This window comes from Spermophilus citellus, assembly GCF_964194105.1.
Source record: "Spermophilus citellus genome assembly, chromosome: 5".
Classification (NCBI taxonomy): domain Eukaryota; kingdom Metazoa; phylum Chordata; class Mammalia; order Rodentia; family Sciuridae; genus Spermophilus; species Spermophilus citellus.
In genome coordinates, this window is record NC_138186.1 from 2287381 (window position 1) to 2312986 (window position 25606).

Consider the following 25606-nt stretch of genomic DNA (forward strand, 5'->3'; position numbering starts at 1 on the left):
ACCTCACCCAGCAAGCGCGAGGCCCTGGGTTCCATCCCCAGCACCACACCCAAAAAATGAATAATTATAATAATAATAATAAAAGAAAGAAAGAAAAAAGGAGGAGGAGGAGGAGAAGAAAAAGGAAAATTATCTAAATAGACTATTCCCAAAAGAAAAAATGCAAATGGCCAACAAATTTATGAAAAAAGTCCCCAACATCAGGGAAATGCAAGTCAGAACTAGAATGAGACATCTCTCACCCCAATTAGAATGACTCTCATAAAAAAAAAAAAAAACTAACAAATGCTGGCAATTCAGTGGAGAAAGGAATTCTTATCCACTGCTGGTGCGGATCCAGATTAGCACAGGGGCGTGGAGTCCCCAGAAGAGTAAGAGTGGATCTACCCCAAGTTCCAGCAATCCCACCTGTGGGCGTATGACCCAAAGAAATTAAATCAGCACACCAAAGCAACACTGGCCTGTCCATGTTTACTGCAGCCCTGTCCACAATACCAAGATATGGAATCAGCCTAGGTGCCCGTCAGCAGATGCATAGACAAGGGAAGTCTGGTGCAGGTCCACAGTGAAGTACTATTCAGCCATAAAAAAGAATAAAATCCTGTCATTTTCAGCAACGTGGACAGAATTGGAGAACAAAGTAAGTGAACTGTCACATGTTGTCTGTCATGTGCGGACATTAAGAAAAAGTGAGTCCGAATGTCAAACAGTCATCAGTGGAGGCTGGGAAGATTGCGGGTGTGGATGAGGCAGGTTGGATCTGATTAGTCCTTGCCATGCACAAGTGTGGGAAGGCCACACTGACCCCATTAGATGTACAGCCAGTGCAGGGTAGCAAAATCCAAAACAACTGGAGATACTAAACAGGCGTCTTCACCGCTGTGAACCCTCCTTTGTAGGAGTGCTCCCCCAAGGCTCCGGGCTGTGTCTAGAGCAGCTGCTCCTTCTCGCCCCTCCTCCGGTGGGGTGGCCCGTGCTCCTGCAGCCTCCTGCAGCTCCCTCTTCACCGAGTCACCAGCTTGGGAATTCCTTACCTTCTTGACGCTCCTTTGACTCTGTTAAGATTCCTGTCAGACTGGTTTTATAAAGTTGTTCTATTTTTATTCTTTTAAAATATCTATTTCTTTTAGTTGTACACAAGGCCTTTATTTTTTTAAATTTATTTTCATGTGGTGCTGGTTGTTTTACACAAGGTATCTGTTCAGGGGTTCAGCCAGCCGGAAACCGTTGAGGTTCAGCAGGTGCACCTCAAGCTCAGCAGAACCGCTTACTTAGACGTTTCCCTCTTAAGTAACCACACAGTCACTTTTCCTTGATGGAGACCTCCCACGTCCTGTGACCAAGTTCCACGGAGGGCAACGGAGGGCTGAGTGTGCAGGCCAGACTCTGGTGTGCGAGTGTCTGGTGACACTCGTGGCTTGGGGACTTTTCAGAGAGAACGCCACAGACTTCTGAGACGGGTGCCAGGGACCCCTGACAGCTGTCAGATCGAAACCGCTCAGGAAAATCACTCCTATTTTTAGCTTTTACTTCTGTTCACCTGGTTTCTGTTCCAGTTGCCTTCTTCCAAAATCACACCTCACGAATCAGCTGTGGAGGGTTCAGCGCCCCGGGCTCTCCCCAAGATGTGGCCCCCAGCGATCTCCCGATGTGACCTTTCTGGGAGCAGTTTTTTGGCCGAGGCACAGCCATTGCCCTGCATCCGGTTTCAGTGACCCGTGGTGGTGGTGGTGGTGGGGGGGTTATAAGGAAGACTTGGAGAGAGGGAGGAGAGGCCACATCCACGTGACGTTCAAGGTAACGGATCGCTATACAGCCGCAGAGAGAAGGCATACGGAGAAATGTCTTTCCCAATGCGCTCGCGGACGTTCACAATCACTCATGTGTAACATTCTGTCAATATGGAAGGAGAAAAGTGACTCGATTTTATTTTGTTTGCCTGGGACAGAATGCAGAAGAGAAGGTGGGGGGGGATTTCGGGGGAAGTCTCCATGCCCTGGACGAGGTGGGTGAGCCGTCTTTGGCACATGTCTGCATTCCGGGTGACGAGGTTCAGATGAGGTTCTTTGAGCCTGTTTGTGGGCCCCACATGCAACCTTGACCTTGTCCGAGACCTGGGCTTTGGTCGCCTTCTCTCTGCTGTTCTTCCTGGGCTCAGAGACCCTTCATGACCTTCTTTCACTCAGCCCAGGAACTTCCTGTGTCCTCCCAGGGGCCGAGGGACCTGAGCGGGTCACACAGTGCAGTGCGGTCCTCCCTCCTGCGGTGCTCTTCAGTGTGCTCTGCCTGCAGGTGCGCGCCGGCCTTGCCCTGCTGGCCACTGGCCACTGTTCCTACAGACAACCTGCGCCTGGCCCGGGCTGCGGGCAGTGGGAGTTTGAGGACTCCATGGCTCTCTTACGCCCTTTAGGTTTTCTCCAACAGCCTGTGACATGGGACAACTTGCAGCAAATGTTTTCTCAGCAGCAAAAGTCAGCACTGACGTTGTTCAAAGCCACACGTCCAGGATTGGCAGAGACTGGGCCCTGGGCGGGGGCTGTTGCAGAGACCCCCACATGGTTCCCTGGTGGAGCCCAGGCTTCCTCACAGCTCGGTGGTGGCTGCCAAGGACCGCACACAGGAGAGAGGGTCGTGGAAGGGCCCCGACGTTCGACTGAGCTTCAGAAGCCACCATTGCTGCCATCGTCCTCAGTTGTTCGGGGCCATTCCAAGGTCCCACCCAGACACAGGGAACAGACCCCACCTCTCAGTGGGAAAGAATGCAGTTCCCCTCTAAGTGGACTGAGGGAAAGGCCACACCAGTGTGACATGCAATCTGCCACTCTCCTCATTCCCACAGACTCATCCCTTTAATTCCAAGGAGGAGGTCTGTGGTCCAGTGTTTACACCATGTCAGTATAACTCGAGATGGGAAGCCTGAAATGGTAGGGGTGACACAGCCCTCTCTCTCACCTAGAGTGTCATTCAGTGGCCACTAGAAGAGATCTGCTGTCCTTTGTGTCACCTTGGAAGTGAGCATCCTAAGTAAAGTTATTTCCCTTCACATTTATCAGACCTTCAAAATTGCTGACCTGAACTCTGACCACACAGAGAGTAGAACTTTCCTTCCTTGCTTCTTGGTGGTTGGGAAAATCCCAGGAATATGCGTGGGCAGAAGCTCTGTATTGCTGTGTGTCCAGACCCCCAGGTGCGAAGCCTGGAGGACCCTGTGTCCAGCAGGACGGCTGCATCTCTGGCACATGGCCCTCCTTGTCTGCCGGTCTCCATTCCATATTCCCCCTGAGCTGAGCTCTGCACAGCTTGTGTGATCGTGGCTTTTTCCCTTACAGTTTTACAGTTTTCTGATTTAAGAAATTATATTTGTACTCACACAATATTTACCTCACTTAAGTGGAACAGTCCTTCCCTAGGAATCCATGTTATACAGTAAACAGGTGGTTTGGAAACTGGACGGGGGGAGGCAGGACCTCTGCACAGCGTGAGGAGGGAGAGGAAGAGGGATGAGCAAGCCTCGTGCCCAGGAAACCCTGATCTATTCTGATCTTGCATCAGACAGGGCTCACCGACGTCTCCATCCTTGAACTTCATAGGAGAGAGGAAGCAGAGAGCTAACCATCAAATGCTGCAATGTCTTGGGCTGCAACACCGAGATTCCGACAGAATTCTTTGCTAAAGAATATTGCGAATTTTCCTGTCCAACCGCCCTCACTCCTAAGACAGGGGAGCAGGTCTGTGTGCCCAGTGTTCCTGAAGTCCTCTGTGAGTCCGTCCCCCGCTACCCGAGACATGTCCAGCCAGAGTCCACCGCAGGCCCCTGAGAGCCTCCATGAGCTGGCCCTGAAGCTCCTGACATGGAGGGTGTGTCCCCTGGAGGAAGCCCACGTCCATTCCCATCCAGCACATCCCCATCTCTGAGACCCCAGGGCAGGACACTGGTGTTTTGTTAGGAGGAAAACTTAGAAAGGCAATGTGCTTTCCTGATGTTAGCTCGTTTGGAAAACCGTATTATGAATTCATTTGGTCTTGAATATTGACCTTTTTTTCTATCTACAAATTATAATTTTAGAATATGGCTAAATGATCACTGATTCCATAGATATGGATATGGCCAAGCCCTTCTCTTTTCAAAATAATGCTTCATTTTCTTCACAAGAATTCTGCACACTTAGGAGGAACCGTGTGATACACACGCAATTCAGAGTTCCACCTGAACAAGCTACACCCGTCTCTCCCCATGGATGACCTGATCTTTATCAATTCAAAATGAAACGAAGACTTAAGGTAAGAAACTACTAGAATAAATGTAAGGGAACACTTCAGGTCATCTGTCTGAGCAAACATTTTTTGAATACAACCCCAAATGCAAGGTGACAAAAGTAAGAAATGACCTATGGGCTCACACCAAACCACAACTCATCTCCATAACAAAGGGACCATCCACTGAGACCATCTGTAGATGGGAGATAATATTTTCAAACTGTTCATCTAACGAGTGTTTAATATCCAGAATATAGGAGGAACTCAAAGAAATCAAGAGCAAACCAAAATAATCCAACTAAAAAGGGGGCAAATGATCTCAATAGACATTTCTAAAGAGAAGACACACAATGGCCAATGAGCATATGACAGAATGCCCGGCATCCTTAATCTCCAGGGCTGGGAATGTGGCTCTGTGGCAGAGCAGTCACACAACGTGTGCGGGATCCCAGCACCACAGAACTGCAAAACAAGACAGAAAACCACTCATCACTAGGAAAATGCAAATTAAAAACACAATGAGAGATTATTTAACCCAGTTAGAATTATTTATTTAAAAAACTAAAACAAAACCAAATGCTTGAAAGATTGCAGAGAAAGAGGAACCCTTATACACTGTTGGTGGGAATAAAAACGAGTACAGCATCATGGAGAACAGTGTGGCGATTCCTCAAAAAACTAGAACTAGAAATAGAACTACCCTAAGACCCGTGATTCCACCAGTGGGTATGTGTCTACTCTTTCAATTCCTTCACTGCAACCTTCTTTTATCATTGAGCTTAAAGTGAGTTTCTTATGGAAAGCGTACTGTTGGACCAGGTTTTTATTTCTATCACCTTTTCGATTCGTCTTTTAATAAACAATCACCATTCATACCTAAGGTAATGGTTATGTGTACATCTGCCTTCCTAGTTTTTGTTTTCTGTTCCTTTCTTATTCCTCTGCGTCCCCTCTTGGCACCTTCCTGTGGATTACTTGAACATGTTTAGAATTCCATCTTGACTTTTTGTGCTTGTGGGGCTTTTCAGTTGTAGGAGGGAGGATCTTGGAGAAATAGGGCTTTTCTACCTTGGCTGGAGCCACAGTGTTGAGTCATTCTGTTTCACTGTGGTAGAAGATACATGGCATAAGGTGCACCTTCTAATCTTTTTTAAGTGGGTTAAGTACATTTGTGAGGTTGCATAACCACCACTCTTTCCAGAAATTCCTATCATCTCAAGCAAAGACTGTGAACACATTAGGCAATCACTCCCCAATCTCTCCTCCCCCATCTGCTAGCAAGCTCTATCCTACTTTCTATGCCTGTGAATTTGCCTAGTTTAAGTACCCCATGTCAGGTGGATTATATAATGTGTGTCCTTTTGTGTCTGATTAGTTTCTTTTAGCATAATATTTTCAAGTTTCATCCGTATTGAAACATAACTTTTTATGGCTGAATACTATTCCACTATATGTGTCGATCCATCCATCTGCTGATGGAAACTTGAACTGTTTCTACCGTTTGACTACATGGATAGCACTGCTATGAACATTGATATATGTGCATCCACTTGAGTTCTTGTTTTTAATTCTTTTGGATATGGACATGGGAATGAAATTTCAGTATCATCTTAGTAACATTTTTTTTTAAACATGAGAGGTTTCCCAAATATTCTACGCCAGCAAGGGAGCAGATTGGCTCAGAACCCCCAGAGGGCAAGGAGGTGAGGTTAGGTCATGCTCTAGATGGGGTCATTTCAAGGACTCCAGTGACGGCTATTGTCGCCCTTGGCTTTCAGAGGACGCGCTGTGGACTTCAGCCGCCTCAGTGCTACCCCCTGCGCCACGCTCTCAGGGTGAGTTGGGATCAGGAGCTAGAGGAAGGGAAGGATTTACGGAAATCCTCTTGTAGGCCATGGAGTGGAGCCCTTTCCTATGGAATCAAGAATCCCAAAGAACCAAGATTCGCTGACCTAGAGCCCCGGTTTGCATTATCAGGGTGGCCAGGGACTAGAGAGGAGAACTTAGGAACGGACCCAGCCTCACAGCACCTCAGCCTGATGATACACAGTGTGTGGGAGGTGGGAGGTGCCCAGGGCTGGGCGGGGCTGCCTTTCAGTCTAGCATCCTCCCTTGGAGCTTGCCCTCCTCCCTCCCTCCCTTCCTGCTTCTCTTTCTTCTCTTCGCAGCACTGGGGACTGACACAGTCTCTTCACAAGCACTGCACACTGAGCTACCTCCCCAACCCTTTAAAAATCTTCACTTTGAGACAGCGTCAGGCTTAGTTGCCCAGGCTGGCCTTGAACTTGCCATCTTCCTGCTTCCCTCTCCCAAGTGGCTGGGATCACGGTGCCCAGAAAGATTGCTTTCTTTTTAACGGTCAAATCCTCATTTTTATAAAAGCTGTATCCTTCTAGATCCAGTGTTTGATGGGTTGGGGTGGAGCTCGTTCTGTCTGCCTCATACTGAAAGCCCGAGTTTGCACTCACGGCCACACCCTTAGTTAGCCAGACTCCTGCAACAGGAATTTATCTAACACAGCAAATATTTATTCAGCTATGAGCTCTATGGCCTTGTCAGAGTTGTTGGATATTGCCACACCCTAGATCCTGCTTATATTTTATAACATTTCAGAATGACGACGATTCTTTTTAAACCCATTCTACCCTCCTGGGCTGTTTCTGTAAATACACCTGTCTTTTATAAGTACCTGGCTCATCTACACACTCTTCCTCCAGTTTTGACTGGATTTGCAATTGAAATGATACATTTTTACATTGCTCAACCCTCGGTTCCTCTTGCAGGCTGGTACAGGTGTCTCCTTATCTGCTTTAAAGACACAGTGTAGTCGTTCATTTACCAAAAATCATGCACCATGTTGGCAGAAGGAGTCATTCCTGATGTTTCATATCTCACTAGGAAACTGTGGTTGACAATAATTGATTGTCTATGTCAGAACGGCTACTAGAGCAGATTTAGAATGTACCCAACACAAATGATAACTATCTGGAATTGGTAAAAACGCCAATTGCCCTGGAACTGAGAAATCACATTTGTGATTGTATTTGAACATTGTCGACATGCATTAAAATGCCACACAGTGTCCCAAAACATGTGCAATTACTGTATGTCGATTGAAAATAAAGAATATATTTTTTAAAACTATACACCACCACGATAGGTGTTGGAGACCCAGCCATGAGGAGGACAGAGGCGGCCCCTGATCTGAGCTAGCCACGTCCAGGGATGAGGGGAGACGGCACGAAGACAGTAATGAGTTGTGAGTCCTAAGAAGGAAAAGGCAGAGTTCTGCAAGCGGCAAGAGCTCTATCAGGATCTCACAAGCCTGAGCTCTGCAGGTGAAAGGAGCATTTAGGTTGAGACCTGAGCCATGAGCAGGAGTCAGCCAGGCACGAGGGGGAGGGAGTGCATTCCTCTAGAGGAACTGCTGAAACAGAGTGTCCGGGAACGTTGGAACCGGGAGAGGGTCACACTGGTAGGTGAGGGGTGGTGTGGTTGATAGATGGCTGGAGGCCCAGCATGCCCAGGACAGGCCATGACAGAGACCTTGGTCTTTATGTCCCAGTATGGAATTGTGAAGAGCTTGGAGAGGGACGAGATGTGGTCAGACTGACATCGTGGAAGCTGTCTGGCTGGACGTGGCCTGCAGGCTGGAGGCAAGGGTAGCTGCAGAGAGGCCAGCTGAGGGCTCCTGCTGGGTGTAGGACGTAGGCTTGGCCAGTGTGTGGCTCAGGGGCAGATACTTGGTGCTCTGTGGGCTGGGGGTGGGGAGGAGGAAGAGTCAAGAATGGTCCCCCAAAGCCCGAGGAGAGAGGGCCTCAAAACAGAGAGCACCGCCAGCCGCACCAGCAGCTGAGATGCGAGGACCGACCTGAGCCCGTGGTTGAGCATCAGGGCGTGGGGGAGGAGTCACTGTTGGTGGCAGGGTGGGGGTCAGGGCCACGCTGTGGCTGGAGGAGCGCAGGGAGAGTGAGATGGGGGAGGAGACCACCCCTCCCAGACAGCTGCTCGGAGTGGAAGACAGGTGGTCACTGGGAAAGGTGGCAGTCCTGAGGTGTTCACCAGGGGAGCCTCCACATGCTAAATATGAAAAGAAGGAGCAGGTGTGTGGAGGGGACCGAAGCTGGGAAAGACGTGGCCTGAGGCCCCGAGACCCCGGCTGGCCCGAGGGGCCTGGGCTGGACACAGGCCCCTGCGCCAATCGCCCTGTGCCTGCGTTTAGCTGGCATCTCTTGGGTGAACATCCGTCTCCCTCATTGGCCTGTAGGCTCTGGGGACGAGGGACAGCACTTCATTTGGTCTTTTGTCCCTAGCCCTTGGCATAGCCCAGGAGAGTCCTGAGGGACTGAAGTGAGGTGCCATTTGTGGTAGGAAGTTCTCAGCAGTCTTCCCTAAAGGACACAAAAGTCCCCCATCCTTTCTGGGGACCCGTGCATTCCAAGACCCTCCCTCCCCCAGCAGGTTCCTGAAACTGCAGCACGCACTCTGCATATTCCTGCACAGACACAGCCAGACGAGAGACCATCAGTCTGCACAGTGGAGCGCGACTACCACGGGCAGGCGGGAAACACCACAGCCCCCGCAGCACGCTGCAGTGACGCGTGGGGAGTGTAGTGCCCTTCAGCTGACATGGACTGGGTAGCACACCTGGGGGACAAAGGGGTGACTCACATCCCAGGCAGGATGTGCCCAGGGGGCAGAAATTTCATCATGCTGCCCGGAGAGTGGTTTAAAATGTAAGATTTGTTTATCTCTGGAATTTTCCACGAACACTTTCGGACTGCAGTTGACCCAGGTGACTGAAAGAAACTACAGGAAGCGAAACTGTGATACGGGCACGAATCAGACCAGATGCCCTGGACACTTCAGGAGCTGGCAAGCGACCTGAAGCCGGGCTTCTCGAACTGTCTCATAAAGCGAGGGCCGTGGTGTGGCTGTCATGGGGCAGGTGACAGGCTCGTGCCTGGCAGGCAGGTACCTGGCAGGCAGGTCTAGTGGACAAGCCACCCTGAAGAGAGGGCACCCCGAGCAGGCAAGTCAGGGGCTGCTAAAAGACAATTCCGTGCCCTCGGTGTCCCCCTGGGTCCCCCGGGAAGACCGCAGTAGCACTGGGAACGGAGCTGCCTCTCGTTGCCCTTGGCACTGGGATGCCAGGCGGCTTCTGGGCACGCGCTAAGAGTGAGTGAGGGGTCCCACCCTCCCCACCCGGTCGCTCTTGAATGCAGGACAGCTATGGAAACTAACTTGTTCAGAGCAACACTTATGGTGCATTCGAAATCTTCATGGGCACTGGCAAAGGAAGCAAAAAAAATGTCTGAGTGTTTGTAAGGCAGGCAACATGGAAAGCAGATTCAGGACTAAAAGGCATGATGAAAGCAAATAAGTTAATATTTCTATGAAATGTGCTAGAGGTCTGTGGTGACCAGCATCTATTGGACTTCACCGTGACTCTGCTCGGGGCTCTGCGCTCGGCCAGGACAATGACAACAGAGCACAGGGCTGGCCTTCCAGGACTCGTCACAGAGATAGACCTAGCCTGAGGTCACGTCTCCCAGGCTGCTTACAGGGACAGGGGCTCTGGAGGTTCTAGCCAACAGGATCTGAAAGAGCACATCAAGGTCCACTTGAGAGTGGTGGTGATCATGACTTACAATCAGTCACTAAGAGCCAATGGATCCCAGAGGGAGCGTCTTTGCTCAAAGCTAGATGAGGGGACGTGACTTTGGACAGAGACAATGTGGGGTCCTCTCCTTCCTGTCCTGGCTTTGTCTTTGTGGACTTCCATGCTCCATTGGGCTACAGAGAGATGTCTGGGCTCACAGGGGAGGTCTGAGTACAACCAGGCCACTCATGCACTTGGCCTTGGGAATGCCTGTGGCCGCCATCCACCATCCAGATGAGCTCTGCTTCCCTCTGCTCACACCCTGGAGACCCAGGCAGAGAGAGGGGACCGTTGCTCCCTAAGGCCAACAGGAGGCAGGAGATCCCTGCCCTTGGATTCTTTAAGATCCCTGCCCTTGGATTCCTGCAGATCCAACTCCTCCACTCTTTATTTCTTTCTTTCTTTCTTCCTTCCTTTCTTTCTTTCTTTCTTTCTTTCTTTCTTTCTTTCTTTCTTTCTTTCTTTCTTTTCTTCTTTCTTTCTTTCTTTTTAACTTGCAGAGGTTTTGACCTCTGGAAATAAATGAGCCAGGGTGCAGGGCAAGGGCTCTGTAAGACCAGGTGCTGATCCAAGAAGCCTGGGAAACAGCCACCAGGAGTGGGAGAAACCAGCAGGGGGTCTGGGAGAGGAAGGTGGGAGAGAGGCATCGCAGATTCCTAGGGAGGGAGCCAGTGCCCGGTGACCTGGGGTCCCTGGTCTGGAGGCCACTGGGCTGCCGAGAAGTGGAATGGCAGCAGTGTGGGCCTGGGTGCAGGAGCAGGGTGGCTGAGAAAACACACACCAACAACACGCAGACAGGAAGGAGCTGACTGCAGGGCGGCTTCACCAGGGCAGGCCTGGGCCAGAGGAAGCTGAGCTGTGGACACAGGCCTTCCAGCAGAGAAGCCCTGGGGGCTCCTTCCGGCACTTTCTGTCTCAGTGGAGACTCCAGGCTGAGGGGATCAGGGGTGGTGGGACTGGCTTTCCCTGGGCACAGCAGCCCATGTTCCCAGTCCTCGCCGTCCCCTGCAGCCCGTCTGTGCAGGAGAAGACCTGTCGCGTGGCTGGCCCTGGTTGCCCACCTCTAAAGCTGTCCGACTATTTATAGCACGGCTCTCTTCCGTGTTCCTGCCCGATGACCTCAGGTCCTCCAGTACGAAGCTAAACGAATCCTCTTTGCTATTCTCTTGATTGCTCCTCCTCTGTTCTCTTTTCTCTTCTGAGCTTTTTATATAACAACTCGCCGCTGTTAGGGAGGACTGGACTTAGCCACAGACAACTGTCGCCCGTGGTTACTCCAACACAGAGCAGCGGTCAGCCCGACCTCAACCCAAGACACCACCCTCTGATGAGGATTGTCACCTGGACTGAAATCCTGAGGCACACCTTGTTGGATGTGGAGCAGTGACCATCACAAAGAATGAGGGGTGACCACAGGATGCCCCCCCAATGACCCCTAGCAACGGCTTGACCACAACGCTCCTCCGCCCCTCACTGCCCTGTAACTCCCCTAAGCTGTGAGTGGACCATGGCTCCAATCTCCATGTGGGCCCCTTCTGCAGGCCGGCCTGGACTGAGCCTGACCTGCTGTCTCCTTCCCCCGACTCTGTCCTTACAGTCACCACGGGCCCCTCTTTCTGAACCTCTACATCCCGCTCCCTCGCTCTGCCTCTGCTGCTTTCTACGTCACAGGTCCTGGCTTTGGTTTTGGTGTGGTGACAGCTGCCCGAGGCTTCTGGGTGCTGTGCTCAGCTCTGGAACTCGTGACTTTATTCCAAGAGTCGTTTGTGGTCCTCCTCCTCCCACTTTCTCGTTGTACCTTCCTGAAGGTCACCCTGTCCTCTGAGATTCATAGAAGATATTTAATTCTAGGATAGGAAAGTTAACGCCTCCTCTTGTTTTCTGTTATTTTGAGCTTTTCTACTTCTGGTCCCTGTGGGTCTAGTTTTCTTCGGCTGGTGATGTCCTGATCACCATGTGGAATGTCCAGCCCAGGTGTGGAACCCCTCCTGGCTGTGTGTCCCCCAGATGGTGTCCTTGCCGTTCACCTTGGGGGTGCACTTTCCTGAAGCCTTAGCTGGGGAGGGGGCTTCACAACCTGCAGAGTGCAGAGCTGTACTTACAGGCCTGGCCTCTACCTGGGCGCCTCTGCCCTCCTCCTGCCCTCCCCTGGACGCCGGCAGAACTCCCTTCATCTGACTCCAGGACGCTCTTTGTTTCTCTGTGCATTTTCTAGGTCTAAAACCTCTTGCCTCTTCTCTCCTTAAGAGAACTCAGGCTTCTGCTAGTAAATTTTGAATGCCCTGATGCATCAATTTAAAAAAATTTTGGAAGTTCCTCCTTATTTCCTTTACCAAGTCCTCGGGGTGAGACATCTTTGCTCTGCTGATTCAACTTGGTGCTACTGCTGGGAGCTAATTTTCCTCACGTATCTATTCTTTCTCATACATAAGCAAAAAACAGACTGCTCCTGTTTCTCAAGAGGCAGCTGCTCCTCGGTATTGGAACCAGGTGTGGGTTGCCTAGAAGCAGCTGTCTGGGTCAGGGTTCAGTTCTTCTTTCTGGTGACTTCCTATGTCTTTTCTTAAGTGGGGCTTATGTGGAGTTTACTGACTATGTAATAAGCGCGGCACTTCCAGCAGTAAAATGTGGAGTGCCGGGAGTGTCCGAGGAGGTGCGACCCACTGATCTTCTCTCAGAGGCTCACGTGGAAGAGCACAAGACAGACTCGTCACCCTCTGCCCTTGTTTACTATCCGGGTTCACTTTTGTGATGCATCTGGTTACTTTGGGTGCCAGTTCACTTTGTCTCTCTATGTGATTGTATTAGGGCCAATACACCAATCACAAAATTCATGGTTAGCATACATTTAAATAATGCCCAGTTAACTAATTGCACCCTAAAAAAATCTCTGCAAAATGCCAGGTGCAAAAAGCTTGTGGTATTGTAATGTGAACTCTTGCACTAGCTTCCAGGCGTGTAAATGAGTACCACCCCTTTGGAAAATTGGTTGATCATGCCTGTCAAAACTAAAGGTTCAGATGCAAATTGGCCCAGAAATCCTTCCCCTAGGTGTATCTCAATACAAATGAGTGGGCATGTCCTTGAATGGTCATCATACACCTAATCATAATTGCTAAAAACAGGCAACAACCCCAAATATCTAACAATAGTGGAAAAAGGAAAAGAAAATGTCGTATATTTATAAAACAGTACTGTACAGCGGTGTATACCAAGGCAAGTGGGTCCCTCGGTCAGAATGTTGGGAAGAACACTGTAGGGGCCAGGTGTGGCCTGGAGGAGTTGTTCCCATGGGCCCCTTTCTTCCTCCTCCTCGATGACTTCTCTCCAACCTGAAGAGCGGGGTTGCCACCGTCCTCTTGCTTCTTGCTGGAAATCTGGCTGCAAGCTGTTTTCTACATAGCATTTTAAGCATTGTGGTGAAAACAAGCCCAAAGTCACATTTCCAGTGCTAAATATAATTCGAGAGACAGTCTAATTAATCTAATCAGAGATTACAATCTAGAGACTTACAATCTAATTAGGAGCCTGGAATCTCATAAGAAACAAGAAAACACAAATGAAATACTTAGAGAACTTAGTATTACTTAGTCTTTTTAAAAAAGGTTCACGTCCAGAGGTGCAGTTTCCCCCAGACATTCGGGAGAAAGAATCAACGAGAAACGGAGTGGTGACTGACATTCCTGGAGAGAGAGAGGTTTTGAAAGTCCACGTGCAGACCAGATTCCAGATGGCTGCTTCCTGGGGCACTTGCTGAGAGTCGCGTAGGGACAGCCTTTCCAGAGCCAAAGTGGGGTTAGCCAGGAGACAGGATGTCCATCAACTGGGGGATAAACCGTGAGGAACTGCAGCCCTCTCAGGAGAGCCAGGCTTGAACTCCAAGCTCCCACCAGCCTGAGCCCTGGCAGCCAGGAAAACCCACAGTCAGAGGAGTGTAGGGGTCAGGAAACCCGAGGCCAGAACCCAGCTACATGCCAGAGACTGGGACCCTTTCCTTATAACGAAGCACTTAGGATTCCTGCATTTAAAAATGTGGTCCCAACCGGCTGACCTTCAGAAGAGCTCATGGACTATGGGGCGGGGGGGGGGGGGGGGGGGGAGGGCATGGATCAAGGTCTCCCGAGTGCTTTCTCCTCTTAGATCACATTTATGTCACACACACACTCTTCCTGGCTCCCGTGTTGGCAAGGAATTCAGAATTTATCTAAACTTGCCAGGCACGGGTGGGTGGAGCAGGGCGGGGAATAGAGGGGTTGGCAGATCCCTGAAGACAACTAGCACTCCCTGCACAGAGGTTCGGGAGTCGGATCCCTTTGCCGTGCTCTCAACTCCTGCACTTCTGCAATCGCTCTTGAATCGGCTCTCTGGCTGCAAGAAAATCCTATCAGATGTGTTACCAAGCAAATTGAAGTTTCCAGTCCCTCCGGGCCAGTGTGGCAAGCATCTTCTACTCTCCCTGGGAGCTGCTTTGTGCTTTTGGCACTTTCTACCTGTGATGGAGCAGAGGTATGGTTTATAACCTTCCCCACTGAAATAGGGTGTGCGTTTGTAGTAGTTCGTCTTTGCTTTGGTGACTGGGTATAAGAACAGAGAGCTCTTGGTGGGAGGTGGAGGGGTTTGATGCGAAGGCAGTTTTTAAACGTAGGGTCTTTGAGCATCTCTGATCTGCAGCTCACCCAGCTGCCTGGCCGTGGAGCTAGCCTTCCCTGGGCAATCTGTCTCCTGGAGCCTGCGTCCACTTTGCCCACCCCCACCTCCTTCTCCGTAGCGCCCCCTCAGTTTTCTCTGGTTGCAGGCAGATCTTCCCGAAGAATCGGCAAGTTTCCTTCTCTCAACACATTTCTTCCTGTTTTGCTCAGAGCATAGAAAGCTTTAAGACCAAGAGAGATGCTTCAGAACAGAGGTTTAAAAGACCTGGGAACTCAAAGCCTGGACTTGAGGGCTGCTCTGGACCAAGAGGTATACTGAATTTACGGCCCCAGAGTGCAGCCAGTCTTAAAGCACCCATTGACAAAAGGCTGACTGCTCTGTGGGGTAGGTGAGGTTTTGGTGGGCTGGGTCAGAAAGCCCTGGCCATCTGTGGTGTGTTTCTGTGGGGAAACATCAACTGCGTTTACTCATGACCTGGGGCACTTTCCATCACACCTGGGATTTTTTCAATGTCTATCAAGTGCCAATGCAACATTTGCTGAGCTCCAGTTCCCCAGCGAACTTGAAGCTCATGTAAGATGAGAAGGGTGTGTGTCAGAACCCAGCTTCGAGGGGGGGTTTCACAAGGTCATGGCTGCAGGCCATCCCCAGCAATGCTTGTTTCCTCTCAGCGAATATTTAGGGAAAGCCCCAAGTTTGCCGAGTGGTGGATGGGAGGCGAACTGACACAGATGTGGCAGTGTTATGGGCCAGGCTATGAGGACAATGACCTAGCAGACTCCATGTCATGTAAGAAATGCTTCTCCCATGGGAACACCCCGCCTCTGTACCCCTCCACAGCTGCTGAGCATAGCACGTTTGGCAACAAGAAATTCTTATACACTGCAAAATTTTTCTGTCTTTGGATCCCACTTTTCTTGAACATTCCCCGTCAGAGAACGACTGTCTAGATGTTAGTAACCCATCTCCAACTTGTACTCAACTAGGGTCATTTTGACCCGCTCCTTCTTCTGCTTATGATTTTAAATCTCTTGACATTTGTTCATGGTTTTGAATCATAGCAATAGCCACTTAGGATTGATGTGGTTTTGAACTATAAATGCTGTACTCTGACCCTTGGAGGAAGTCAGAGGTGTAGACTTGCAGCCCGCCCCTTGGCCCGCCAGCTGGTTGGTGAATAAAGATAGTTCCATCTCCTACTTTCAGATCTACTCTGTGGTTCATTGCGATCTCGCCATAACATTTTCTCCTCTCCTGTGGCTAATGGCTTTCTAGGGAACAGGGACATGAATCAATCTGATAATTAAAAACAAAATGCCAATTTTTCCAAGTCATACTGAAGGGAAGAAGGTGGCATCCTGAGAGCGTGCATTCCCTGTGGTGGGAGTCCCCTTACCAGGCCATCGGGAAGAGCTTCCAGCAGACACCCGTGGGATGGGGACCAGAAAAGGGGCGCTGATTCTGTGAAGAAGAGACCAGAGGCTCAGAGTCCACATCTAGGGCTGCGCTTTGAGGAAGAGAAGAAGGTAGCGTTGTGCCTTTAGGAGGAAGAGCACCGTCGAACATGGGCTAGAGGAAGTGGTCAGTGTTCAGAGATCACAATACATAGGTCTGGAGTCCGGCCCACTGTTCCTGGCTCCTAGCTCCCTCCCCAGGTCGTAGAGACAAGGATTTCTCTTCCCGAGGGAGGTCATAGAAATTCTCTTCTCCCTGCCCTGGACTTGCTCCCCCGCCCCAACCTTCCGACTTACCTTGTCCGAGTAGATCAGAAGACCCCGTCTCAGAGAGGCCCTGCCAACACCCGGAGGAGAGACGTACTGCACAGAGGCCCAGAGAGTCTGGACGGAGCTCGCTTCCCCACGGTACCCCACAGGAGGGCAGACCCCTCTGTCCCACCGCTTTTGACACGCTACCCTGACTTCAGTCATGCCTACACGGTGAAGTCTCTGTGGAAACCCAAGGGACAGGGTCTGGAGGCTCCTGCACAGTGCCGAGCTTCTGCCCAGGGGCAGTAGCGGCCACTCACAGGTCTTCCTTGGAGCAACGTCTATTTAAATCCCTTGGCCCTTTAAACATCAGGTTTACTTGTCTCCTTATTATTGAGTTTCAAAGTTTTTAAATACATTCTTGATGCAAGGTCTTACAGCTATCTAATTTGCAAATATTTCCTTTTAGCTCATGGGCTGTTTCTTTCTTTTTCCTTTTTGTACCAGGGATGGAGCCCAGCAGTGCTTACCCACTGAGCCACATCTCCAGGCAGCTGCTTATTTTTTATTTTGAGACGGGGCCTCGATAAGTTGCTGAGGCTGGCTTTAAACTTTCCACCCTCCTGCCTTGGCCTCTTAAGCCACTGGGATTACAGGTGTGTGCCACCCGGCCTGGCTATTCCCATTTTTAAAATATAAGTGAACCAGAGATATTCTTTGTATATGGGCCCTAAGTTGTTTATTTCTTCGTAGCAGGCTGAGACCTGTTAGCCCAAAGGTTGGTAACCCCCAATTTAAATTTTTACATATCCAATTGTTTAGCCCTTGGAGCCTTCCCTGCTTACCTGGTGATACACACAACACCCTAAACTTTAGAGAAGATCAGCCCAAGTGTTATAAGACCAGAAACTGTGGCTGCCTTTGGGCCCTTGGACCCAGAAACCCCCCGTGCTGCTGCCGAGCATCACCCAGATGCTAAGCCACCTGTCCAGTCCTGTCCCCTGGAAGTTCTTTGGCCCTCCTCCCAGCTGGAGGGGACCCCCAGAGCCTCAGTCAGTATGGGGAGCTGAAGGCCTTCCTCCTGCGTGCCTGTTCAATCCGCACCTGAAGAAGGCTTTGCCTCTCACGGCCTCACCTGCAGTCTTATGGCATAGCTGATTCTTTGATCAGCACAGAAATCTGTGAACTCAGCCCCTCTGATTTTCTTCAAAAAGATTTATGATTTTAGTGATTGTGTTTAGGTCCGTGTTTCATTTTGAGTTAATTTTTTGTGTGTGATTTTGAATGGGGTACAATTCATCCTTTTTCATGTGGCTATTTATTTGTCCCAGAACCATTTATTGAGAAGATTATTTTGTCCCCCCATTGAATGGTCTTGACACTTTTGTTGAGAATTAATTCACAAATTATACATGGGCCTATTTCTGGACTCTCAACTTTATGCCATTAATTTCTGTTTATACTCAGGCCAGGACTACACCATCTTGATTCTTGTAAATCTGTATTAAGTTTTGATATCGATAAGTGTGAATCTTCCACATTTTGATATTTTTAAAGTTTGTTTTCAACTATTTTGAATCTTTTTTGTGTTCATCGGAATTTTAGAGTCAGTTTGTCAATTTCTGGAATTCGGATGGGAATTGCATTCAATCTGTAGGTAAAGTTAGGGAGTATTGCCATCTTAAAAATATTAAATCTGCTGATCTATGAACATGAAATAGATCTTTATTTAGATCTTTAATTTCTTTCAATGTGTTTTATAATTTTCCATGTACAAATCTTGTGCTTCTTTTATTAAATTTATTCCTAAGTGCCTTTTTTTTTTTACTATATTTCGCATGGAATTGTTTCCTTAATCCATTTTGGACTTGCATTACTAGTATATTGAAATGCAGTTAATTTTTGTATATTGATTTTGTAAATGAAATTTTGCTGAGTTTGTCTATTAAGTCTAGAAAATTTTTTTGACAGGATTTTCTAAAAGCAAGGTAATGTTTTCTTCAAATAGTTCCACACTTCCTTCTCTGTCTTATGACTTCAACTTACTTATCCTAACTAGCCTGACTGCATATGTTGGATGAAATGAGACCTCCAGTGAAATGCTGAAGAAATGTCGAGACGGGGGCAGACAGACATTCTTGTTTTTCTCCCCCTGATTTTAGGGAGAAAGTATTCAGTTTTCACCAGTAAGTACAATGTTACCTGGGTTGTTTTTTTTCATAGAGTCCTTGCATTAGATTGACGAAATTCTCTTTTGTTCTTACTTGAACATGAAATGGTATTGGACTTTTTTCAATTTTTCCTGCATCCTGTGGTCACATCATGTGGCTCTCTCTTGTTCTGTTCATATGGTGCACTGCATTAGTCGATTTTCAGATGTCAACCAATCTGACTTTCCTGGGATAAATCCCCCTCAGTCTAGAAGAACTGTTGGACGATCAATGTTAATTCTTCTCTGTGTGTTTGGTAGAATTCACCAGCAAGGCCACCTGGGCCTGGGGTTTTCTAGTGGAAAGACCTGTTTTCCTCTTTGGTGCTGGGAGTTGAACTCTGGTGCCTTCTGAGCACATGCTTCTGAGCACAGGCTCCACCACTCACCTCGGCTTCTACCTGTGGGAAGCGTCTTACTTACTGTCAATGTCTTTATCTGTAACGTGTTTGTTCCGTTTTTCTATTTCTTCATGAGACCGTCTCGGGAAGTTGTGTTCTTCTGGAATTTTTCCCACTGAACCTAAGTGGTCTAGTTTGTTGGAGCAGAGTTGTTCACAATGTTCTCACCACCTTTTTACTGTCTGTGGGACTCATGGTAATGTGGTAATTTTCCCTCTTTCATTTCTGACTTCTGTGATCTGCACTTTTCTTTTGACCTTGGTCAGTCTACCCTAAAAGATTTGTCAAGATTGCTCTTTATAACTTTCATTTATTGATTTTTTTGCACTGTTTTTATTTTCTACCTCTTTAGCTTCCATTCTGTCATTATTTCCTCCTTCTCCTTGTCTTGGGTTTAATTTGCTCTTCTTTTTTCCGGATCTACTGTTGACGTCATGTGTTACTGATTTAGGATCTTTCTTCTGTTCCAGGACACCACTTGATCTACACATCTGCCTCACGTCTTGCTTGGGCTGTGCCCTCTGACATGGCCAGCTCTGACTGCTGTCCCCTCTCTCACGTCCCTAACAATGCACTTCAGTTTGTCTGTTGGGGAAGGTCCTTCTGTCTTCCTTTCTGTCTTTCTTTTGTTCTTGGTGCTGGGCATTGAACCCAGGGCTTAGCATATGTTAGGTAAGTTCTGTACCATTCAGCTGCACCACAGCTCTGCTGGGGAACTGTATTTGAATGAAATCACATTGCATAACATCGTCATAAATATACTTTCCAGGGGCTGGGGCTGTGGCTCAGAGGTAGAGCACTCGCCTTCCATGCGTGAGGCACTGGGTTCGATCCTCAGCACCACATAAAAATAAAATAAAGATATTGCATCCACCTATAACTAAAAATAAATAAATAAATATACTTGCCAATGTTATGTTTGGTACTGGTACATTTTGTTACAAGTAACCTATTTTGGTTTGTTTCTATATTTTTTTCATTATATTCCATGGCACCATATCCTGTTATTGTGTGCATACTTTATTTATGTAGTAAATAAACATAGAATCTTATCGTTGACGAACACGTGAGTTATTTCCAATTCACACCTAGTGTACGCACGACTGTGCTGGGCCTGCATCCTGTACATGTGCCTTGGAGCTGTGCACGTGTTTCTCTAGGTATACTGCTCCTGTGTTTTCTGTTCTTCAGTGGGACTTGGTCACACTGCCTTCCTGCTGGTCCTGTGTGAGAGTGTCCACATCTTCCCGCCATCGACACTTGATGCTTACAGTTGTTCTAATCTTAGTTATTCTGTGGGTGCAGTGTTATCTTCTTGTGGCTTTAATTTTCATTTCCTGTGATTACTAGGAAGGCTGAGCTCTGTTTAAACATTTATTTACAACTTTCATATTCTCTTGTATGATGTGACTCTTCAAATATTTTTTGTCCATTTTTCTCATAGGTTGCCTTTAAAAAAAATCATTTGTAGAATTTCTTACACATTCTGCACTGAAGTCTTTTGTCCTATGTGCACTGCAAATACTGCATTTTTGTGTCTTATCTTTTCACTCTTTTACGGTATTTTGGAGTGGATATAAGTTATTCATTTAATATAAGCAAAAATATGAATGATTTTCTTTTGAGTAGTACTTTTTATAATATTTTATGGTAAAAAAAATCCGCCTTAGCCTAAGATCATAAGGATGTTCTTCTAATTAACCTCCAAAGCTTCACTGTCTGTCTTTAGATATAAGTCTTCCACCTGCCTGGGAGTGGCCTCTGTGGTAGAAGGAAGGGCTCCCATTTATATTCCCAGCAGGATTCCAGGTTTTCCCTCCCCCAGCCCTCCCTGTCCTTAGGTGTCCCATAGCCAGCGCTCCTGCAGGTGTGGGCTGTGGACAGGTCTCCGCTCCATTCCCTGTGTGTGTCTCCTCTGCCGGGGACCCAGCACTACACTATGCCAATTATTAAAGCCCTACGATAGTTTTCAAATTCAAATAGGACAAATCTTCCCCTATTCTTTCCTTCAGGAATGTTTTGTCTACGCCAGGTACGTTGCTGCACACCTGTGATCCCAGGGATTCAGGAGGCTGAGGTAGGAGGACCTCAAATTTGGGGCCAGCCTCAGCAATTTAGCAAGATCCTATCTCAAAATTAAAAAAAAAAGTTTTTAAAGGCTGGGGATATAGCTCAGAGGTAGAACATCCCTGTGTTCAATGTCTAGTACCAAAAAAAAGTTTTATTTCATTTTAGCACTTTATGCTTCCAAATAATTTTTAGTGGAAGAAGTTTTCAAGATGTAAATAAAAGAAGCAACAAACTTTCTGTGCATTTGTAGTAAATCCACAAATTAGTTTGAAGTGAATTGACATCTTTATGCTGTTTCTATTCCATGGACATATTACAACTTTCCACTTACAGATCTATGTGATGTCTTAATTTTTTCAATAGAAAACTTTGTATCTTTTTTCACATTTATTATTAGATATTTTATATTTTATGGTAGTTTAATCATTAATTTCGGGTTTTGGTTTGCTTTTAATTGAGAATAAGCATACATATCATGGGGTACAGTGTGATGTTTTAATACACATATATATATAGTGTGTGCATATATATATATGATATATAAAATAATGGTACTTCATACATCCATTAGCTCAAACATTTATCGTTTCTTTGTGGGGAGAACATTTAGAATCTTGCAGTCATTTTGAAATAAACACTGTGACATCGTTGACTACAGTCACCCTACATGCTGCACAACACCAGAACTTACTCTTCTTATGGAACTTTAGTGTATCCATTGACAAATCTTCCCATCAATCTTCTTAGGCTATTTTAAATTGTGTCTTAAAAAATTCAATTTTCTTCTATTTTGTTGTTGGTATGAGAAAAAAAATTGATTTTTTAATCTATTGGTCATATATCTGACAGCTCTGCTTTGCTCTTATACAGTCTTACAATTTATACATGGATCTTTGTGATATTTTATGTATTTATAGTCGATCTTCAAATAATGAAATTTTTTTCTTGCATATCAATTCTTAGGTCTTCGACTTCTTTTTCTTGCCTTGATCTCTGAGCAATCTTCTTGGGTCTCTTGCTTTTCTACAGTGTCCTTTCTGTTCCCGGTGAGACCCGGACACCACATGACATCTGGTTGCCAGGCCTCCTTGGGCTCTCTCGGCTGCCAGGGCTCCTCTGCCCCTCCTTGTTCTATGACCTTGGCGGTTTCAGGGGGTCCTGATCAAGTACTCTCAGGGGGCTCTCTGCTGGGATTCGCCGGATGTTTCCTTGGGACTAGCCTGGGGCTGTGCACTGGGCGAGGAAGACCCAGATAAAGTGCCAACTATAGCTCTCAATCCAAGATGACCAGCCGACTCAGCCCGCCCCTGCCGAGGTTGCCGCTGATCATGTGCATGAGGTAGTGTTTGTCACACGTCTCCATGGTAATGGTCATTCTACTTTCACACCCAATCTAAAAGGAAGCTCCTGTGTGAGGCCTAGAGGAAAAGGTGGGGACTGAAGTTCTCCTTCTTTGAGGGATTTAGACTCTACACAAATCATCTGGAATTATTGCCTGCCCCCACTCATTTCCTCATTCAACAGCTTATTTATGTTGGTATGGTCTCACAGTCACTTCTTTCTTTTATGCTTTGGGCCATAATCCACCACTGCTTCATTTTACTGCACAGTTCCAGTTTGGGCAACGGGGGGCTCTTCTAGATGACCCCTTTGTCTCTTACGCAATCCCATCCCTGTGGCCTCCTGGGGTTGGCTCCTTAGCACCTCTTTCTCTTGGACCCTGCAAGATGCTCCAGGCTCATCTTGTGTATTTCCTCTCCCAATTCTAGAATCAGCCATTTCTTGAAGGATCTCGAATTCCTTTTATTGGAGAATATTGTAAACCAAGACCTGGGTGTGAGGTGCTTGTTGTTATGGGGTCTTCTTATTTCTGGTACCTCTCAGCTGACTGAGCCAGGAGGTACATGTGTGCATACGGGCCGAGGCACATGCTTGTGAGTGCGTCTATGTGTACGCACTATTTCCATGTTAAGCTCAGCATGGGTGCAGACGGGGATTCTAACTCCAACCCATTATCACACAGGCCACCCTAGACCCCTCCCTTACCCGTGGAAACAGCCCCGCCAACAGTGAGAGAGCTGGCTCTCTTCCTTGCTGCCTTTGCTGGATCGGCGATCCCAGCACATGAACTCAGTGCCTGTGGGAAGTCCCCCTTGCCAGGGTTTTTTGTTGTTGTTATTGTTCTTTTCTTTTGATTTTGGTACCAGGGACTGAACCCAGGGCTCTTAACTACCGAGCCACATCCCCAGCCCTGTTTTGTATTTTATTTAGAGACAGGGTCTCACTGAATGGCTTAGACCCTCACTAAGTTGATGAGGCTGGCTTTAACTTGCAGTCTTCCTGCCTCAGCCTCCTGAGCAGCTGGGATGACAGGTGTGCACCACTGCTCAGGTGTGCGCCCAGCTCAGATTATTGATTTTCTTCTATGGATCAAATCTTTGGCGTTGTACCTAAAAAGCTGACCCCCAAAACAAGGTCATCTGCATATCCTCCTGTATTATCTTCTTCTTCTTCTTTTTTTTTGAGAGAGAGATTTTTTCAATATTTATTTTTCAGTTTTTGGTGGACACAACATCTTTATTTTATTTTTATGTGGTGCTGAGGATCAAACCCAGCGCCCCGCACATGCCAGGTGAGCGAGCTACCGCTTGAGCCACATCCCCACCCTCCTGTATTATCTTCTAAGAGTTTCATAGTTTTGCATTCTACTCTCTGGTCTCTGGGCCTCTGGGATCGATTTCATGAAGGGTGCTTGGTCTCAGTCCGGATCCATGTGTTTGGGAGCAGGTGACTAATGGTTCCACTACCCCTTGTTGAAAGCAACACTGTCCTCACTGCGTCACCACTGTTCCTCTGTCATACTCAGTTGCGAGTGAGGGCTGCTCCTGGGCCCATTTTTCCAGATCCGTGTGTCTGTTCTTTCCCCGGCTCCTCTCTGCCCCCCTCGCTGCTGTTGAGGCTGGGTGGGGTGGTCTCTGATTCTGCTCTTCTCCTTCCATCTCCTGGTGGCCATTTGGGCTTTCACCCCTCCATATAAACTTTGCAATTAGTCTGTCCATGTCCACAAAGTAACTTGCTGAGATTTTGATTGGGATCATACAGAATCTGCGGAGCAATTTTGGAAGAGTTGACATTGTGACTTCATTGAGTCTTCTTATCCCTGAACGTGAAATGCCTCTCTTTAATTGAATTAGTACTTCTTTATTTCTTTCATCAGAGTTATGTAGATTTTTTAAATGTGGCTCTTATATGTATTTTTGCTAATTTAAATGAAAGTGTTTCATTTTTGGTGCTAACACAAATAATATTGTGTTTTTTATTTTGAATCATTCTTGTTTATTGCTGTTGTATAGAAAATTGATTGGCATTTGTACGGGAACCTTGCCCCTTGAAAACGTGCTATGGAAGCTTGTTAACTTCAGGACATTTTTTATGATTGCATTTAATTTTATAGACAATCATGTCGTCTGTGATAAAGACAGCTCCTTTCTCTCCAGTCTGCACCTTTTGCTTCCTCTTCCTGTCTGTTGCATTACTGAGGACTTCCCTATAACACGGAAGAGCAGGAGTAGGAGGGACGGATGCCCTCAGATTGCTGGTGGTGGGGTGAGAAGGCTTCCAGTTTCTCTCTGCTGGGCATAATGTATGTTCTTGTACATGGTCTTTCCAAGCTGAAGAAGTACTTCTTTATTCCTACTTTGTGGAGAGTTTTGTTTTTGTTTTTTAATCATGAGTGAATGTGGAATTTTATCACATGCTTTTTTTGTGTCTTTTGGTATGATCACATGACTTTTATTTATTTTTTTTACTATTTTTTTAGCTGTAGATACCTTTATTTTATTTTAATGTGGTGCTGAGAATCGAACCCAGTGCCTTCCACATGCGAGGCGAGCACTCCACCACTGAGCTGCAATCCCAGCCCTGACTTTTCTTTTTTAGTCTGCCGATATGACAAATTAAACTAATTTATTTTCAAGCATTGAACCAGTCTTATATAACCTGGAATAAATTCCACTTGGTCAGCATAGCAATCTTATTATACAGCACTGTATTTGATTTGATAATATTTAGTGCACATTTTTCATCTGTGTTCATGAATGATATCGACCTATAGTTCTCTTGTGTTCTTTGACTGGATTCAGTAGTAGGGTAATGATGGGCCCATGGGATGGACTAGGAGATACTCCCCCTGTTTCTGTCTTCTGGAAGAGATTTTAGAAAGCTGGTGTATTCATCCTTTAAATTTTCCATAGAATTCACCAGTCCATTCATCTGATGAATCTGATGAATGTACTTCTGCTTTAGAAGGTTATTAGTTATTGATTTGGCATAATTTGTAGACATGGGTCTATTAACATTGTTTAATTCTTCTTGTGCAAGTTTTGGCCAATTGTGTCTTTCAAGGCTAAGGTCTGTTTCTTCTAGGTTAGCAAGTTTGTGAGCTCTGTGGAGATTTTCACAGCATTCCTTTATCATCCTTTTAATGTCTGTGGGGTCTGTAGTATTGCTCTCTCTTTCATTTCTCATATTAACACAGGTGGTCCTTGGCTTAGCATCATCTGATTTATGATTTTCTGACTTGATGGTGATGCAAAAGCAGTATGCATTCAGTAGAGACCGAATTTTGCATTTAGATATTTTCCTTGGAAAG

General features: G+C 47.1%; 1 protein-coding gene across 1 annotated transcript in view; it reads left to right on the forward strand.

Annotated features, from left to right (window-relative positions):
• Positions 1 to 14215: 14215 nt before the first annotated feature.
• LOC308649145 (cytidine monophosphate-N-acetylneuraminic acid hydroxylase) overlaps positions 14216 to 25606 on the forward strand; it is a 72065-nt gene continuing 60674 nt past the window's right edge. Inside the window, exon 1 of the mRNA XM_081294549.1 lies at positions 14216 to 14425. Coding sequence (XP_081150675.1) covers positions 14415 to 14425 — 11 coding nt within the window. The 5' untranslated portion in view covers positions 14216 to 14414. The remainder of the gene's footprint in view (positions 14426 to 25606) is intronic.